The sequence below is a fragment of the Giraffa tippelskirchi genome, chromosome 2 (assembly GCF_054371585.1).
Source record: "Giraffa tippelskirchi isolate mGirTip1 chromosome 2, T2T-mGirTip1v1.2.pri, whole genome shotgun sequence".
Lineage (NCBI taxonomy): Eukaryota > Metazoa > Chordata > Mammalia > Artiodactyla > Giraffidae > Giraffa > Giraffa tippelskirchi.
In genome coordinates, this window is record NC_137276.1 from 27917890 (window position 1) to 27936607 (window position 18718).

General features: G+C 45.5%; 2 protein-coding genes and 1 pseudogene across 11 annotated transcripts in view; 1 reads left to right on the forward strand and 2 right to left on the reverse strand.

The window, feature by feature from the left end:
• Nucleotides 1-5962, reverse strand: part of ELOVL3 (ELOVL fatty acid elongase 3) — a 38867-nt gene extending 32905 nt beyond the window's left edge. The window contains exon 1 of one of the 2 annotated variants that reach the window (XM_081546202.1): nt 5118-5962. The gene's annotated coding sequence lies outside the window, so the exon portion shown is untranslated. The remainder of the gene's footprint in view (nt 1-5117) is intronic. The other variant, XM_081546220.1, reaches the window with a different exon arrangement.
• A 2995-nt stretch (nt 5963-8957) lies between these two features.
• On the reverse strand, nt 8958-17618 carry NOLC1 (nucleolar and coiled-body phosphoprotein 1). Of its 9 annotated transcripts, none has more exons than XM_081545995.1 (13): nt 17485-17618; nt 15116-15171; nt 14872-15002; nt 14643-14779; nt 14064-14229; nt 12019-12131; nt 11757-11898; nt 11330-11458; nt 10919-11029; nt 10178-10822; nt 9880-9992; nt 9614-9706; nt 8958-9438 (listed from the first exon to the last, which is right to left on the reverse strand). In XM_081545995.1, exons 1-13 carry the CDS (start codon nt 17602-17604, stop codon nt 9280-9282), a joined length of 2115 nt encoding a protein of 704 aa, XP_081402121.1. In that variant the 5' UTR covers nt 17605-17618; the 3' UTR covers nt 8958-9279. The 9 variants fall into 9 exon arrangements, with proteins under 9 accessions (XP_081402121.1, XP_081402145.1, XP_081402107.1 ...); XM_081546019.1 differs by having other exon boundaries at nt 10244-10822; nt 12019-12140; XM_081545981.1 differs by having other exon boundaries at nt 12019-12140.
• On the forward strand, nt 12210-12994 carry LOC145538233 (ubiquitin-ribosomal protein eS31 fusion protein pseudogene; annotated as a pseudogene).
• Nucleotides 17619-18718: the final 1100 nt, after the last annotated feature.

An 18718-nucleotide genomic window follows, 5' to 3' on the forward strand; every position in this document is an offset into this window, starting at 1 on the left:
GCTCCGACTTCAGTAGTTGCAACATGTGGGCTCAGTAATTGTGGTGCATGGCCTTCAGTTGCTCTGTGACATGTGCAGTCTTTCCAGACTAGGAATCAAACCCATGTCCCCTGCAATGGCTGGTGGATTCTTACCCACTGTACCACCAGGAAAGTCCTGACATTGTTTTTTATTGGCATTCTTAGACTTGAATTGTTTTTTAAATTGGAGTATAGTTGCTGTGGCCCACAAACTGCATGGTGTGGCAAAAACAATTTTTTTGGAAAGAAATAGAGGTATATATTTTGAAAGTTGCAAGAGATATTAAGAGTAATTAAGATAAAATATGCATTTGAAAAAAATATATTTTGAAAATATAGTGGAGTCATAGCAAATGAGGTAAAGTATGAACCCAAAGAATAGGATGGAGAAATAAGAAAGCCTTCCTTAGTGATTAGTGCAAAGAAATAGAGGAAAACAATAGAATGGGAAAGACTAGAGATCTCTTCAAGAAAATTAGAGATACCAAGGGAACATTTCATGCAAAGATGGCACAAAAAAAGGACAAAAACAGTATAGACCTAACAGAAGCAGAAGATATTTAGAAGAGGTGGAAAGAATACACAGAAGAACTATACAAAAAAGACCTTCAGGACCCAGATAATCATGATGTTGTGATCACTCACCTAGAGCCAGACATCCTGGAATGTGAAGTCAAGTGGGCCTTAGGAAGCATCACTACGAACAAAGCTAGTGGAGGTGATGGAATTCCAGTTGAGCTATTTCAAATCCTAAAAAATGATGCTGTGAAAGTGCTGCACTCAATATGCCAGCAAATTTGGAAAACTCAGCAGTGGCCACAGGACTGGAAAAGGTCAGTTTTCATTCCAATCCCAAAGAAAGGCAATGCCAAAGAAAGTTCAAACTACCGGACAACTGCATTCATCCCACACGCTAGCAAAGTAATGCTGAATATTCTCCAAGCGAGGTTTCAACAGTATGTAAACTGAGAACTCGAGATGGTCAAACTGGAGTTAGAAAAGGCAGAGGAACCAGAGATCAAATTGCCAACATCCGTTGGGACATAGAAAATGCAATAGAATTCCAGAAAAACGTCTACTTCAGCTTTATTGACTATGCCAAAGCCTTTGACTATGTGGATCACAACAAACTGTGAAAAATTCTTGAAGAAATGAGAATACCAAACAGACCACCTTACCTGCCTCCTGAGAAATCTATATGCAGGTCAAGAAGCAACAGTTAGAACCTGACATTGAATATCGAACTGGTTCCAAATTGGGAAAGGAGTACGTCAAGGCTGTATATCGTCACCCTGCTTACTTAACTTACATGCAGAGTACATCATGTGAAATGCTGGGCTGGATGAAGCACAAACTGGAATCAAGATTGCTGGGAGAAATATCAATAACCTCAGATACCCAGATGACAACACCCTTGTGGCAGAAAGTGAAGAGGAACTAAAGAGCCTCTTGATGAATGCGAAAGAGGAGAATGAAAAAGCCTGCTTAAAACTCAACATTCAAAAAATGAAGATCATGGCATCTGGTCCCATCACTTCATGGCAAATAGATGGGGAAACAATGGAAACAGTGACAGACTTTATTTTCTTGCGCTCCAAAAGCACTGCAGATGGTAACTGCAGCCATGAAATTGAAAGACTCTTGTTTCTTGTAAGAAAAGCTTTGCCCACCTAGATAGCATATTAAAAAGCAGAGACAAAGGTCCATCTAGTCAAAGCTATGGTTTTTCCAATAGTCATGTATGGATGTGAGTTGGACCATAAAGAAGGCTGAGCACTGAAGAATTGATGCTTTTGAACTGTGATGTTGGAGAAGACTCTTGAGAGTCCCTTGGACAGCAAGGAGATCAAACCAGTCAATCCTAAAGGAAATCAGTCCTGAATGAATATTCATTGGAAGGACTGATGCTGAAACTGAAGCTCCAATACTTTGGCCACCTGATTCGAAGAACTAACTCATGGGTAAAGACCCTGATGCTGGGAAAGACTGAAGGCAGTAGAAGAGGACAACAGAGGATGAGATGGTTGGATGGCATCATCAATTTGATGAACATGAGTTTGAGTGAGCTCCGGGAGTTGGTGATGGACAGAGAAGTCTGTCCATGGGGTTGCAAACAATTGGAGATGACTGAGCAACTGAACTGAACTGATGCATCTGAAAGGAGTACTTTTAGTGAATATTTCTTTGAAAAGAAAGGGAGTCCAGAGACTTCCCTGGTAGTCCAGTGGTTAAGACTCTACACTCCCAATGAAGGGGGCACAGGTTTGATCACTGGCCAGAAATTAAGATCCTGCATGCTGACCAGTGCAGCAAAACTCCCCCCACACACCCCCCGCAAAAGAAAGAAAGCCCTAGTGTTATAGTCTAAGTGTTTAGCATATTGAAAATGTGACATAGAGTTCCTTCAATTAGGGGATTGGCAGATTCCCTTCATCAGACTGATATTTTCATAGACTTCACCCACCATCCTGTAATAGGTCACATTTATAATCACACCCAGATCTCTAAACTGAGATAGGAGTGGAGTTATTATTTGTAGTCAGAACAGCTGCCAACAGCTCTGCACACCATCAGCTTTTGTTTCAACTGCTATTGCTGGCTTGCTGGCTATTGCTTGGCTGGCTGCCGTCACCCTGTTGCCCACAGGCCAATGCCCACATTGCAGCCAATTAATTATCATGGGGCTCAGCTCCTGCTGACCTCATCTTTTCTTCAGTGTCATGGCTGCCTGACTGGCCACTACCTCAGCAGCTGCAGTTGCTGCCAATCTCCTCTGACCTGTCAACCTTTAGTTCTCAAAACCCTCTGGACAAAGGGATAATTTTTCTATTACAACCAGAGGAGATTCCCAAAGCAAGAATTTGAGATCCTAAAGACTCAGGATATCAACTATATCTCAATAAAAAAAAAAAAGACCCAGGACGCTCCTTGATACTACAGATCCCTCTTCACTGAACATACAGGCTCTCTGAGATGCTATCAGAAAGTGTCAGGCTTCCTGACCACTACAGATCCATATAGTCCATGCAGTCTAGAAACACAGCGAAGAGACATTATACAACCAGGAATTCTTCATACTATCATCTCTGTTTCGAGACTTTGTGGACATCCTATATACAGACTGGAACCACTGCCCTGAATGAAATCCAGTTCTGTTCTCCCATCCACTCCACTCCAGCAGATTCCAGAAGACAATGTATCTTTCAAGGTTTCCAGTTATTCTCACTTTTTTCAGAAACCCTCAGGCCATCTGCCAGCTCACATTTGAATTCTAAATATGGGCCAGGTTCCAGTTCTCACCTTCCAGGACTCCTCAGTTCAGTTCAGTCAGACTCCTCAGTTCAGTTGCTCAGTTGTCTCCGACTGTTTGCAACCCCATGGACTGCAGCACGCCAAACTTTGTCGGTCCATCACCAGCTCCCGGAGCTCACTCAAACTCATGTTCATCCGGTCAGTGATGCCATCCTACCATCTCATCCTCTGTTGTCCTCTTCTCCTGCCTTCAATCTTTCCCAGCATCAGGGTCTTTTCCAATGAGTTAGTTCTTCGAATCAGGTGGCCAAAGTATTGGAGCTTCAGTTTCAGCATCAGTCCTTCCAATGAATATTCATTCAGGACTGATTTCCTTTAGGATTGACTGGTTTGATCTCCTTGCTGTCCAAGGGACTCTCAAGAGTCTTCTCCAACATCACAGTTCAAAAGCATCAATTCTTCAGTGCTCAGCCTTCTTTATGGTCCAACTCACATCCATACATGACTATTGGAAAAACCATAGCTTTGACTAGATGGACCTTTGTCTCTGCTTTTTAATATGCTGTTTAAGTTGGTCACAGCCTTTCTTCCAAGGAGCAAGCATTCTTTAATTTTATGGCTGCAGGACTCCTAGGCCTCTGCATATCTCATGTTTCAGTGCCAACATCCCAGGACCCTTTAAAAAGCCCTGTAGTAGTGAGTTGACTGGCTGTAAGCCACACAACTGTGGTGTTGGAGAAGACTCTTGATAGTCCCTTGGACTACAAGATTAAATCAGTCAATCCTAAAAGAAATCAGTCTTGACTATTCATCGGAAGGAACTGATGCTGAAGCTGAAGCTCCAATAATATTTTGGCCACCTGATGTGAAGAACTGACTCTTTGGGAAAGACCCTGATGCTAGGAAAGATTGAAAGCAGAAGGGGATGACAGAGGATGAGATGGTTGGATGACATCACCAACTTGATGGACGTAAGTCTGAGCAAGCTCCGGGAGTTGGTGATGGACAGGGAAGCCTGGCGTGCTGCAGTCCATGGGGTCACAAAGAGTGACACAACTGAGCGACTCAACTGACCTGAAGCTTCGAGTCCAGATTCCTGTTGAGTGCAAGCACCCCACCTACTGGCCTCTTCAGTAACTGCAGACAGCATAAGCCAGCTCTGCATGGTTCAGGGGGTGGGAACTGTTGTTGGTAGGGACTTCCAGCTGTGTTGGGTTTCCCAGGTGGTGCTCCTGCTGCTGCTGCTGCTGCTAAGTCGCTTCAGTCGTGCGACCCCATAGACGGCAGCCCACCAGGCTCTGCCGTCCCTGGGATTCTCCAGGCAAGAACACTGGAGTGGGTTGCCATTTCCTTCTCCAATGTATGAAAGTGAAAAGTGAAAGTGAAGTCACTCAGTCATGTCTGACTCTTCGCGACCCCATAGACTACAGCCCACCAGGCTCCTCCATCCATGGGATTTTCCAGGCAAGAGTACTGGAGTGGGGTGCCACTGCCTTCTCCGCAGGTGGTGCTAGTGGTAAAGAATCTGACTGTCACGTAGGAAACAAAGCTCAATCCTTGGGTTGGTCAGATCCCCTAGAGTAGGAAATGGCAACCCACTCCAGTATCCTTACCTGGAAAATTCCACAGACAGAGGAGCCTGGCAGGCTACAGTCCATGGGGTTGCAGAGTTGGAAATGACTGAAGTGACTTAGCGCACAGCTCTGTGAGTGCCTGGTGCACTGCATTGTACTGGCAAGCCCCTAACATAATCAGGTGAACAAAATAAAATACCAATCCCTGACTTGGGTATAAAAGGTCATTGCTATTGAATCCTCAGCCAGACTATTATCTTGCCCTACTTACCACACACCCTCCAGCTGATCCATCTTCAAGGCTCTCTTCTCCCACTGGAAACACTTCCTCTTCCTTGCACAGTATCTTCACACCTGGCTGCTGCTACTCTCCTCTGAATTCTGGACCAAGGTTGGTCAAATCTTTTCTTGCTTGTTCCCCTGGGGGTACTATGCTGGGCCTTGGTGAAAAGACTCAGCATGGTGTACAGAACTGTTCCCATCCCTGACTTCCGTTATTAGACACTGAGCTCTCAGGGAGTTCTATGGCTGTACGTAATAGGTACTCAGTGTTGAATATAAATTTTTAGAGAGATCTGAGCTCTTGTCTCACATGTGCCACTAAGCTGCAGTTTTTATCAACCCTAAGCAAATTAATAAACCCCAGTAGTTCTCAAAATTTTGCCTCAAGAGGTATCTGGCAATATCTGGAGCCATTTTTGGTTGTCCCAACTGGGGGATGCTACTGGCATCTAGAGGGCAAAGGCCAGGGATGCTGCTACACATGCTCCAACACACAGTACAGTTCTCCATAAAGAATTACCTGGCCACAAATAATAAGGTTGAGACACCATGATCTAGTTAATATTCACTTAATAGGATTTGGGGCTTACTTGATAGTTCAGTTGGTAAAGAATCCACCTGCAATGCAGGAGACTCCAGTTCGATTCCTGGGTCGGGAAGATGCCCTGGACAAAGGATAGGCTACCCACTCCAGTATTCTTGTGCTTCCCTTGTGGCTCAGCTGGTAAAGAATCTGCCTGCAATGTGGGAGACCTGGGTTCGATCCCTGGGTTGGGAAGATCCCCTGGAGAAGGGAAAGGCTACCCACTCCAGTATTCTGGCCTAGAGAATTCCATGGACTGTATAGTCTATAGAGTCACAAAGAGCTGGCGATGACTGAGTGACTTTCACTTTCACTAACAGGGTTGGGTGGCAGTGAGGATATAACCTATGAAACATAAAGGCACAAAAAGATGTTGGAAAGTCTTCTGCCTTGTGTCCATGTGAAGTACACTGCAGAGGAGCATGAGCCATCATGTGTGCGACTCACTGAACATGTGGATTTCAGCCACACTGCCAGAACCCATCAGCAACAGGTGGGAATTCAGGTCCCCGAAACTAAACAATGAAATGGACAAATTATATCATATATGGTACATACAATGGAATGCAGCCTTGGAAAAGATCCTGCTACATGCTACAACATGAGTAAACCTGATGACATCACGCTATGTGCAAAAGGATAAATAAGTCTGATGTCACTCGTAAGAACTATCTAGTCTAAATCATAGCAGCCATCTGTTGCTCTACAATGTCAATATACTGCCACATGCTACACTATGAGCAAACCTGAGGACATCATGCTAAGTTCAAAAGGACAAATAAAGTCTGATTGCACTCATATGAACTATCTGGTCAAAATCATAGCCATCTGTTGTACTACAGTGTCAATATACTTAACACTACTGAACCATACACTTAAAACTGATTAAGATGGCAATTTTAATGTTGTTTTTTACCACAGTTTTTAAAAACTGAGCACTGTCATTTATCCAAACGGCAAAAGTCAATTTGGTTGAGTGTTGGCAAGAGGGCAAGCTACAAGTTATTTTAAGTGTTGTTGGAACTACAAGTTGTCACAGTGGTTTTGGAGGGTAGTGATGAACTAAAAGTACATAGCCTTTGACCCAACACTTTAGGAATACTTCCTATAAAAATACCCACACAAATACTCACATACAATTGTCTCATGTATAAAATATCCACTGCAGCACTATTTAGAATAACAAAATACAAAAACAACCCAAACAGCTACCAATAAGGTACTAGTTAAAATAATCTGCACTATTTCCATACAATGGGGTACCATGCAGCCGTTAAAAATGAACTCCAAAGTTATGAGACACTGTATATAGCAAGCTTCTCCATGTGTGAGGAGAAACGGGAGAGGATACACAAAGAAATTCTGGAAAGAGAAAAGAAACAAGTCCTAGAAAACATGGATAAAATGGAAATTTAAATTTTTACTTTATACTATTAGATCTAATAAGTACATTTGAAAATGAAAGCATAAAGGGTAGAAAAATTACCCACTCATTTCTTTTCAGATAGTCTTTAGATCAGTGGTTTTCAGGTCTCTTCAGCGTCACCTGCCTGGGAGCTTAAAAAAAATCCCAACTCCCAGAATCCACTAGAGAGCACTAGGATCTGATTCAGTTGGTCAGCAGATGGGTCCCAGGGCATCGGTGTTTTCAAAAGATCCCCAGATAGTCCTAATTTTCAGCCAGTGTTGTGAAATTACTGATTTAGTCGGGGCTTAAGTAAACTGTAAAACATGACAGGAAACATTATATCCTTTGTGATCACATAGTCACAATTTTTTTGAGACCTTTAAAAAATGTAAAAGCCATTCTCAGCCCCTGGTCAACTGGATTCAGTCCATGGCCCATTTTGCCAACCACCAGTTTTAGACCACCCAAAGGCTGGACTTATTGCCTGAACAAGATACCATGATACAAGGTATAGTCAGGAAGATATAGTCCACAGTGAGCCTCCACAGGTCTGAACCCTAGCCCTCTAACAGGCACCCAAGTTGTTCTGAGTAGGAGGTAGGAGGGCTTTGGACTCACATTAGTAAAACTTCCAAAACACATAAACCAATCAGTTTATTATTTTGTAGTAAGATGTAGAACTTTCACCATGCAGACTTTATACGTATGTCAGCATACTTTCTTCCTAGGGGCAGAAAACCAGGTTATCAGGTTACTTGGAACCCAAACAAGGGGAGGCTAACCTTAACTTAACCTCACCTATAAAGCTAGGGCACGCCTTCCCAACACAGGGACAGCCCAGCACCAGAGAACTTGGAGAGACTGGAGAACTCAACTTTCTTCCTCACTTGCTCTGGCTGAGCACTGCCAACGTTAATCTCTTACAGCTCTACAATCAGCCTGCATGGCCCAAGAGATGTATCTCTGCTCACAGGCTTTTTTATTGTTACCTCCACTGACAGTCAGGTTCTAAAGGGGGCATATGAGTTGCTCCCATGCACCAACTACAAGACACAATAACCCTGTTAGGATGCTCTCCCAACCCCACTCTAACTCAAGTAATACCAGATAAAATGCTTTGTAAAGGTTCTTCTCTCCATTAGCATATACTTAGGTTATCTATAAATTCACCTGACTAATATAACCTAATTCCTACTGAGGACTGAGGTTTTTCATTATATATTTTCTTCCTTTCTTTCTTTCTTGATCAGTGACTCCCAAACATGTAAGAAGGTAATCCAACTATTTGGTGTTACCACGCTAGCAAGACAAAAATATCAAGTGGTATGTGCTTTTCAGATTAAATTTTGTGCTCTAAAATGTAAAAAAACTGAGAAGATACAGTCCTCAGAAGCCAATCAAAAATTATCTTTGAACAATAAAAAATGTCTATGCTTTTAAATTAATAAACATATATTGCAAACATTATGTGATAATAAAAATACAAAAAACCAAAATATCCACACTGACCCCAGGGTATTCACACATTAGAATTTTGTCTGAAACAAAACAGTGACTTTCATCCTCCAAAGTAGCTAAGTCCATGCTGTCTGAAGATTTCAGTCCTAGACCCCATGAATGAGGTACATAGTTCATGCTTAACAGATACATACATTAACAATGGTTAACTCCCCCTCATCACAGCCCTGAGGGGTAGGAAGGATGAAAAGTGGACACGAGCACTTACATAGGCAGAGTTCTCCAATTATAAAAATTCTTACATGTGACCTTTACCAAGTCTTGGGAGATAGCTAAGATTTTAATCTGTGGGAACCCACCTCTGAAAACCACAACAAAAATCAGTAAGAAATGATTTAATAGAAAATATACAAATTTCTCAGTATGAAGACTTTCACAGAACATGGAGGGAACGACAACCAAAATTCTTCTTAAAAATGAACACTCTTTGTCCTTGCTACCCAACACTCAAAAAACAAATCTGTACAAAACCATGAACACAAAAAAGGACCTTAGAGGGTGTTACAGTGCAGTCTTCAGACCTATTCTTAACTGTGCTCCTCACCAAGACCCTCCCCTGACAAAGCCTAGGATTCCCAGGTCCACTGGGGATGGTGAGTGGGCTCAGATCATCACCCTTGCTGTGTCATAGACAGCCCACGGTCACTCGCTGTCAAACTTAACAGAGTTGACTTGGACAGAGATGGAGCCTCCTCGGTAGCTGCCCCGTTTCTTCTTGGTTTTCTCGTGCCGGAAGGATTTGCCTTTGGTGAACTTCAGAACCTGATTGGCTCGCTCCCCCCAGTCTCCGGCTGCACCCCGCTGGTAAGCAGAAAGAGGTGGTTAGCACACAGAAGGGCAACCCCAGGGCCCTGTCATTTCTTCTTGCTCCAGGCAACTCAAACCCAGAGAACCTATCAACCAGGATCAAATGCTGTACTCTCTCCCACCCCACCCCACCCCCTCAAGGATGGTGAAGACCCCTCGTTCTCCTCACCTTGGCATCAAAGGAATTGTCTGCCACTCTAGCATCCACCTCGATCTCCTCTTCCCTGATCCTTCGGAATGGGGAGGATGCCCTTCGTTCTCCCTGGGGAAGAATGGAGTAGGAAATTCAGGATGGCGCAGTCATGGAACAAAAAGGCCCTCCTGAGCTACACACTTAAGCGTGTATGCCGGGCCAGGCAAAGAGCTGTCCAGGTGATCTGTAGCTTTTGTCTACTCTAAAAAGCTGGCTCCTGAGAGGAAAACAAGACAACCTACCTTCTTCCTTTTAGGAAATGTGTTGGGGGTCTGAGGCTTTATCTTCCTTGCTGGAGGAGTCTCTGCCTCCTTAGCAGCCTCATTCTTCTTCTTCTTCTTCTTCTTTTCTGAACCTACAGAAGAGAAAGCCAGACTCAGGAAACCAGTTTCCTGTCCCTTCCTCCCAGGCTCCCACACTGAGGGCCTCCAATTAACTGGAAGCTGGTCAGGGGCTTTGGCTCCCTAATCCACTCCTCAAGAGTACAGCCCATTTTGGTTTAGGGGACAAACCAAGGAGGCAGGTTTTTTGGATACAGACCTGGCTTAGCAACTGCCACTGCTGCCTTTTTCTTGTCCTCCTCCTCCTCCTCATTGCTGCCCCTACCTGCTTTTCCATTCTGGGCAGTCAGTGCAGAGGTGCCATTGGCCTTGGGGGCCTGTGGTCTTGGAGTGCCCTTGCCCTTGGGTTTCTCCTCCTCCTCCTCGTCACTGGAGTCATCAGAGGAAGAACTGCTGCTGCTCTCAGCCTTTGCTTTCTTCACGGAGGCTGGTTTGGAAGGGGCTACAGCTCCCACCTCCCTCCGTGGCTTTTTAGTTGGGGGTTCAGGTGTCTTCTTTTCTTCCTCTTCCTCGCTGCTGGAGCTGTCTGAATCCGAGCTGCTGCCCCCAGCACCCTGAGAGGCCTGCTTGGCAGGCAAAGACAGGGCTGCTTTGACTGTCGCCTTGGACTTAGGGGTGGCTACAGTCTTTTTCATCTCGTCCTCATCACTAGAACTGCTCTCCTCCTCGCTGGAGCTGCTGTCAGCCTTTCTGGTTAGAGGCTTCTGGCCACTGCCCGCGGCCTGCTTGGGAGTGGTGGCTAACTTAGCCGCAGGCTGCTTAGGAGTGGCGGCTGGTTTACTTGACGGATTCTTGGTGGTACTGGCTGGCTTGGCAGGAACTTCATCCTCAGAACTGTCGGAATCTAGACAGGGAGGTTAGAGTGAATAGGTCCCCAAATCAGGCTAAAGGGGGCCCTCGGAGCTATCACTGACCGGAGGGCCTCCTACGCCTTCCTTACCTGAGCTGTCTGAAGAGCTCTCTGCTGCCTTCTTTGCTGGAGCTGCTTTACTAGCTGCTTTGGCGATGACTGCCTTAGCTGGAGGTTTCTTTTCTTCCTCAGAACTTGAATCTGGAGAGAAGCAATGGCATTAGGCTGGGTCCAGAGCCCCACCAGAGGCAAGAAAAAGAAGTGTAGGGAGTTCCCTGGTGGCCTAGTGGTTAGGACTCTGGGCTTTCACTGCCATGGCTGGGGTTCACTCTCTGGTCAGACCCCTGCAAGACATGTGACACAGCCAAAAACAAGGATGCAAAGACACGCACAGAGCATCAGCCCCTGTGGTGCTTCAGAGAAAAGCAGAAGGGAACAGAAGCATTTCCTTCCCTATTCCTCACACATTCCCAGACGCACTCACCATAGGGAATGACTCACCAGACTCGTCACTGCTCTCCTCACTGCTCTCCACAGTCTGCTGCTTCTCTGCAGCTTTCTTGGGGGACTGAGTTCCCAGGGACTTCTTGGGTGGGGGAACAGAAGGCGGGGGGACTGAGCTATAGGGACCTGTTTAAAAGGGACAGTGTGATAAAATATGTACACAAATCTTTTGATACCACTTCCTTCTAGAAATGGAGCTTAATTCCCTTTCCCTTGAGGGTGGGCTAGGATTAGTGACTCATTCCTAACAGACTAGGGCAGGGACGATGGCATGCCATTTCTGAGTTACAAAAGGCAACCTTTGGCTTTCTCCTTTCTCTGGGACAGGCCAGCTATCAGGCCAAGGTCCATGTAGTGACTGCAGAGGTCCTCCCGCCTTTGGGCCCTGGTCAGTGGTTCAGCTTGACCCCCTGTGTCCAGTCACCTGGTTTTTTCTTCATGGGCTTTTTCTTCTGTTCCTCTTCCTCCTCCTCACTGGAGGAGTCCTCACTGCTGGAACTCTTTTGGGCAGGTGCGGAAGCCACTTTCACTGGGGCCTTAGCCACAACCTGCTTTTTAGGTATAGCCTGCATTACACAGAGAAAATCAATTACCACAGGAAAATGTTGACCTAACCAATCCTGCCAGGAAATGGAGGACTTCCACCCCCTCATCCCCTCTTCCCTGGTGGAAATTAAGGCCTATACCTTCTTAGAGATGGCTACTGCCTTTTCCTCCTCTGAGTCATCATCACTGCTGCTGCTGCTGCTGCTGCTACTACTAGCTGCTTTACCGTTGGCGACTTTAGGTGCTGGCCGAGCTGCTGTACCTAAAACAGAAATAACGTGAGAGTAAGACAGTTTTCGGACCCGCCACCTTCAGCGTCACTGCCACCAAGATGCAGGTTTTCATGAAGATCCTGAGGAGAATGACCATCACTCTTGAAGTCAAACCCTCAGTTACAACAGAAAATGAAGGGCCAAAATCCACGATAAAAAAGAATTCTTCCTGACTAGTAAAGATTGATCTTTCCTGACAAGCAACTAGAACATGGACGTATTTTGACTACAAAATTCAAAAGGAGTCCACATTTCACCTTACTGTTGGGACCTCATGATGGTGCTAAGAAAGGAAGAAGTCTTACATAAGTTCCAAGAACAAGCGTAAGAAAAAGAAGACCAAGCTAGCTGGCTGTCTGAAATACCATAAGGTGGATGAAAATACCCTGCAGATGATAGCTGGGCTCAAGTTTTTACAGCCAACCACTCTGACATACATTATTGTGGCAAATGTTGTCTGATCTATTGTTTCAACAAACTAAAGACAAGTAATTGTATACTCGTTAAAAACAGACATGAGCTGGACTTCCCTGGTGGTCCAGTGGTTGAGAATCCACCTGCCAGCCTTCCCTCATGGCTCTGTGGTAAAAAACAACAAAAAAACCCCCACCTACCAATGCAGGAGACACAGGTTGAATCCCTGGTCTGGGAAGATCCCATATGCCCTGGGACAATTAATCCTGGGTGCCACAACTACTGAGCCCACACAACTGAAACGCCAACACTCTACAGCCTGTGCTCTGCAACAAGAGAAGCCACCAGAGTAAGAAGCCTGTACACCACAAAGGAGCAGCCTCCATTCACCTCAACTACAGAAAACCTATACACAGCAACAAAGACCTAGTGCACTCAAAAAAAATAAAAATAAATCATTTTTTAAACAGACATGAACTGGGACTTCCCTGGTGGTCCAGTGGCTAAGATTCCATGCTCCCTCCCAATGTAGGGAGCTGGGGGTTCAATCCCTGGTCAGGGAACTAGATCCTACATGTGCCAACTAAGATCTGGTGCAGCCAAATAAATAAAATAAATATTTCTTAAAAAAAAAAAAAGAGAGACATGAACTAATATTAAAGGGCTATAAAAGCCTCCTCCTATTAGCTTGGAACTTAGGAGTCCATCAATTTTCTTGCCTTTGGAGCAAGCATAAAGGAGAAGGCTGTGGTTTACTGCATTATCAAAGGATAAATTTCCTGCCCAACTTCAGAAATAAACCTGTCTTCCAAAAATGTTTATCATGCAAATCATTTGAATATGCCCTCTGAAGTCTTTTTTTTTTTAATATTTGTTTATTTGGCCATGTCAGGCCTTGGTTGTGGCATGCAAGGTCTTTGTCATTTGTTGTGGCCTGTGGGATCTTTAGTTGAGGCATGTAAACTCTTAATTGCAGCATGTGGGATCTAGTTCCCTGACCAGGGATAGAACCCAGGCCCCCTGCATTGGGAGCACAGAGTCTTAGCCACTGGCCTACCAGGCAAGGCCCCCCTCTGAAGTCTTTTAAACATGTCTTCCCTCATTGCCCACTTTTTCTATAGTTGAAAAGTGTTACTTGCTTCTCAGACATGTCTGACTCTTTGCAACCCCATGGACTGTAGCCCGCCAGGCTCCTCTATCCATGGGGATTCTTCAGGCAAGTCTACTGGAGTGGGTAGCTATTCCCTTCTCCAGTGGATCTTCACGAGCCAGGTATCGAACCTGGGTCTCCTGCATTGCAGGCAGATTCTTTACTGTCTGAGCCACCAGGGAAGCCATTTCTGTAGTTACTAGTCCCTAATTTTAAAAAAATGACACCAGTCAATACCTCTAATTCAACAACCAGTGCCATTTCATCCCTGTGGTGAATGAGGAATTTTCACACCAGTCCCCAGAGCAACCTGGTCCCCAGCCCAGCCTCTTGGGGACAAAAACAATACCTGGTTTGGCTGGGGCTTTAGCCTGAGTTTTCACTGCCACAGGTGTTGTCTTTGGCTTCTGGTTCTTTGGTGCCTGGTCCTCTGAGCTTGAGTCAGAATCGGAATCAGAGCTCTCGGCCTTCTTAGGAGGAGCTTTGACTGTCTTGGCCTGCAGCTTAACTCCCTTCTGTGAGAAAAGTCAGGAGAATCAGCCAAGAGTTTTAGGGCACCCAAAGGACATTTTAAGGTACACAAGCAAGCTCCCTAGGTGCTCCCTTTATTAGGCCTTGTTCCTGCCATTCCCTGTTTAGAGCTCCCTGCACCTGTCCACAAAACATCTTTCACTCTTGGAGTCCTTGACAGTGTCCCAGAGAAACCCAATACTGTCATGGATGCAGAATGGACTGAATTTCCTCTAGATTCAGGGTTCAACTTTTACCTTACAAAATCCTTTCCAAACTTCATATTTCTACAATCTCTCTGAAAAATCTCGTAATAATCTGCTGTTGTATAACCACCATCACCAGGCTAAAAGCCAAGATTTTAAGTTTCTTCTTTCTAATCCCTTAAGCAATTCCTTTCCTCCCCAAAGCTGCAAACCTCAACAGGCTTTTTCTTTTTGTCTTCTTCCTCCCCATTATCACTGGATTCTTCACTGCTGCTGCTGCTGCTCTCTGATGCTTTGACTGCAGCCTTTCCAGGATGCTGAAGCAGACTGGCCTGCTTGGCAGGTACAGCTGAAAAAACATACAGGTCCTAGTAAGAATCAGCTTGTACTGGGAGACTACAAATCCTCTTCCTGGAACCACAACTCCCTGCTGGGCCTTACCAGCTTTCTTAGCTGGAGGCCCCTGGGTTTTTTCCTCCTCACTGCTATCTTCACTGCTGTCACTGGATGAAGTCTTCTTCTTAGCCACTGGTCCATTTGCCTGTAACTTCCGCTTTGGGGCCTTGGTGGACCTGCTGAGGCAGATTAGGCTAACTTCTGGGGAACAGGACCTTCTCAAACCAAAGAACACAGCCCAGCCTACTTGTGGGGAGAAAACAGCCACACTGGCAAAGAGAAGACTTACTTGAGCCAGAAACTATAGATATCCAAGAGAGAAGAGGCGTTGGCATCCTGCTGGGTCTGTAAGAGAAAACAGAGAGAAAGTAGGAAAGTTTTATCCTGGTTATTCTATGGGAGTTCAAATTTTGTGTTACTCTCTCATTAAAAGTCCCTTATTTTGTCTGCTCTATCTAATACAAATGTTACATTTCTGAAGGTTTCTCCTACTTGCATAAATTAGGAGAAAAATATTCTATTTATGCATTTCCCAATTTTTGGTAGCAAAAATTTGGGTTATTCCTGTATTTTCTGGCATCATCTATTCCCCTGATTGTCACCCCTATTTATCAAAGCCTTTAAAAACATGCATTTCCTTTATTCTAGCAGTGTACTAGCCAGGAATTTATCCTTACCCATGAAACAAACACCTACACAGGAAGATGTTTGCTGCAACCTGGTTTATAATTCCAAATCATTGGAAATCAACCATCAAGAGAAGATTAGTAAAAATCTATGCTAATTATTCAGTGCTGAATTGCATTCATCTGTTAATTACACTGCCTATGACTTATGAGTTGATGTCCAAAGGGTACAGGCTCAAAGTTAGATGAGGTGTGAAACTTACTTCTGCCAGTTAATAATGTGTGACCCTGAGTAAGTCACTGGATCTAATACTGTTTTTCTTCCCTGTAAGATAGATAATACTATACAGCACTAAGTTGTTGAGAGAATGAGATAATGCACATAAACAGCTTAGCATCTGGCCTTTAGTATGCCCTCCACAAATATTAGCTTTTGTCACATAAAAAAGATTTCTGATTCTGAAAGGCCCAATTCCATCCAGCCGGATGTGGAAATACTCTCTGCAGCCTCTAACAGTCAATTCAAAACAGTTCCAATATGAAAGCAGCTCTATCAGATCATACGTGGCAGGCTGTCTCAGCTTAAGGAAGCCCTTTGAGGCTGATCTGACTTATAACCTGTGTAACCTGATTCTACCACAAAGAACAAGTCTATCTTCTTAGTCAAGGACTAAGACCACTAAGGTCTACCAAATGAGCTTCCCTGATGGCTCAGATGGTGAAGAATATGCCTGCAATGCAGGAGACTCAGGTTTGATCCTTGGGTCGGAAAGATCCCCGGGAGAAGGGAATGGCAACCCACTCCAGTATTCTTGCCTGGAGAATCCCACGGACAGAGAAGCCTGGAGGGCTCGAGTCCATCCATGGACTCCCAAAGAGTCATACACCACTGAGCAACTAACACTTTCACTTTCAAGGACTATCACACCACTCCACTCTATCTTCAAGGTGTTTTCTTGTGCAGTCTTGTCTGCTCTCCTTGAGATGGAGATTCCAAACCTTTCACATTCCTCGTCATCTTCCTTTTACTTGTTTTTAGACCATCCTAAGGTACCATAACCAAGATAACAACTTCCACTCATTGATGCTTTCTGAGCACCAGGCATAAGTATTGCCACTTTGCATATACCATGTTATTAAAACTCACAAAAATCATATAAAGTGAATGATGACATGCTCATAGAAGTAGAAACAGATTCAAAGAGATTAAGCAAGCTGCCTGGATCATACACTTTTAAAGTGTCAGAGACTGTTCCCAAACCTAGACTTGTTTGATGCCGGAAGTCAACGATTCTACAACTGTTTGGTAGTTATGATGCTCAACCCTGCTTCTACTCCCGTTCATTTTCTTAGTAACAAACATCCCAGCTTTCATTAACGGCTTCCCCATGGCTCAGACGGTAAAGAATTTGCCCGCATGCGGGAGGAGACCCGATTAGAGCTCTGGGTTTGGAAGATCCCCCGGAGAAGGGAATGGCTACACACTCCAGTATTCTTTCCTGGAGAATTCCATGGACAGAGGAGCCTGGCGGGCTTCTCCATGGGACTGCAGAGAGTCGGACACGACACAGCGACTAACCCTTTCACTCTTTTTCAGCTTTCATTATTTCTAAAGCAATTCTATTTGAGTCCTGGGTAAATTCGTTTGAGAGTTAAACTCAAGTCACGCTTGGCACTAGCCAACGTAAAAGCCCAATGAGGTACCAGGCGCCTCTAATGCGTCCAGTGGGACTAAGCGCTCCCGCCCGGTCGCACTTTGCCAGCCACGTGACCTAGGCCACGAGGGTGCCATGCTGCCACCGCCTCACCTCTCACCAAAAAAAAGCAAGATTCAGCGCTAAGTAGTCAGACCTCGTGGAAGTGATGCCAAGACTCCAGGCTTTCCGCTAGGCACCGAGAGCTCGGCACAAAGACCTGGCAGTCATTAGGTTGGCGGGCCCCGCAGACCTCCCTACCTGCAGACCTAAGCATGTTAGGGCCCGCAGCCCTGTGGTGACCCCACCTCAGCCCATGATCCAAGCACCGGACTCACAGCGCCTGTTGCCTTGACGAATTTATTGGCCACGCTCGAGAGCTGGTTATCTCGCAGAAAGCCGAGCACGAGGGGATACAGGTCGCTAGGAACCACGCGGCGTAAGCCGGCGTCCGCCATCCTCCCGGTAATACGCGTCACTACCGTCGCGGACGCACACGACTCAAGAAACCGGAAGAGGCGGGTTAGGGGAAGACCCGTGCAACGGCCTCGCGCCGCGCAGGGCACGCCGGAAGGGGCGGGCGCACTCGCGGAGACAGGGTAAGAACGCTTTCCGGTCCCACGAGTGTCGCCATCTTGGAAGGGCGGAGCCCGCCGTTCTGCTTTGTGAAGGCGGAGCCCTGACGTCAGAGGTCACGCCCTTGGTGGCGGCGGGAAAGCTTCGGACTTCCCGCGCCTTGCCTTCCTGCTGGAGCCACCTTTCTCAGTGCAGCGGTTACCCGCGCCCCTGGCATTCAGATATCAGAGTAAGGCGTGGGTCGGCGGGCCTGAGCTGACCTTGAATTTTCTAAACTTGGTCACATATCCCACCGTCCCCTATTCGCGCTGCCAGTGGATTCCCACTCTTCTACATCTTCACTTCAACACCCTGGAAGGCCCTTTCTTAAAATACCACCCCAACCTCTGGACTCCCAACTTCATTACCGAGGGCCCTTCAGATTATGTGTGGTAGTGGTGAGGTGTTATCTTCAAAACTGTCCCCACTTCAATCTTGACTTGCCCATGAGACAACTCTTCCCTCCCTTATTTACACAGCTTCAGGTCAGCTTCATGAAGGGGAAAGGGGATGTGCAATAAACCCGAGCGACAAGCAGCAATCTCTGCTTCAAACGGATAATCCTGAAAATAACCCTTCTACCTCCTGGGTCAGAGTCCACACTATCAATCTTCCCTGTGGAAGAACTAGAAAACCCCTCAACTGCCTGTCATGAGTACTCAAATTTATCAATCAACGCCCAGGCCTATCAAGTTAATTTCAAGTTCTCCATATTTCAGTTCACATTAGCAGATAGCAATCCCTACAATCCTGTCTACTACCCCTAGACTATTTCTCCTTAATGTCCCTCAGGGAGGTAAGGGTTCACTTTCTCAAAGGACACACTTCTTTGCCTTTATCAAAATAGGCATTCCCCTGTCCTTGGTATAATTCCTACATGTCCCTCTTTCCCAAAGGTCTATTCACCTGCATGGATTCTTGAAACACCTGAGCACCTGCTGAATGCCAAGCATTGTG

Excerpts from the sequence above, each read along its gene's own strand:
- NOLC1 (XM_081545954.1), bottom strand. The coding sequence starts at position 17,604 with ATGGCGGACGCCGGCTTACGCCGCGTGGTTCCTAGCGACCTGTATCCC. Across the intron at positions 14,230-14,642 it reads AAAAGAAAAAGCCTGTTGAG|AAGGGAGTTAAGCTGCAGGC; the intron begins GTTTGCAGCTTT and ends CTTTTCTCACAG. Across the intron at positions 9,993-10,177 it reads AGTGGCAGTTGCTAAGCCAG|GTTCAGAAAAGAAGAAGAAG; the intron begins GTCTGTATCCAA and ends TCTCTTCTGTAG.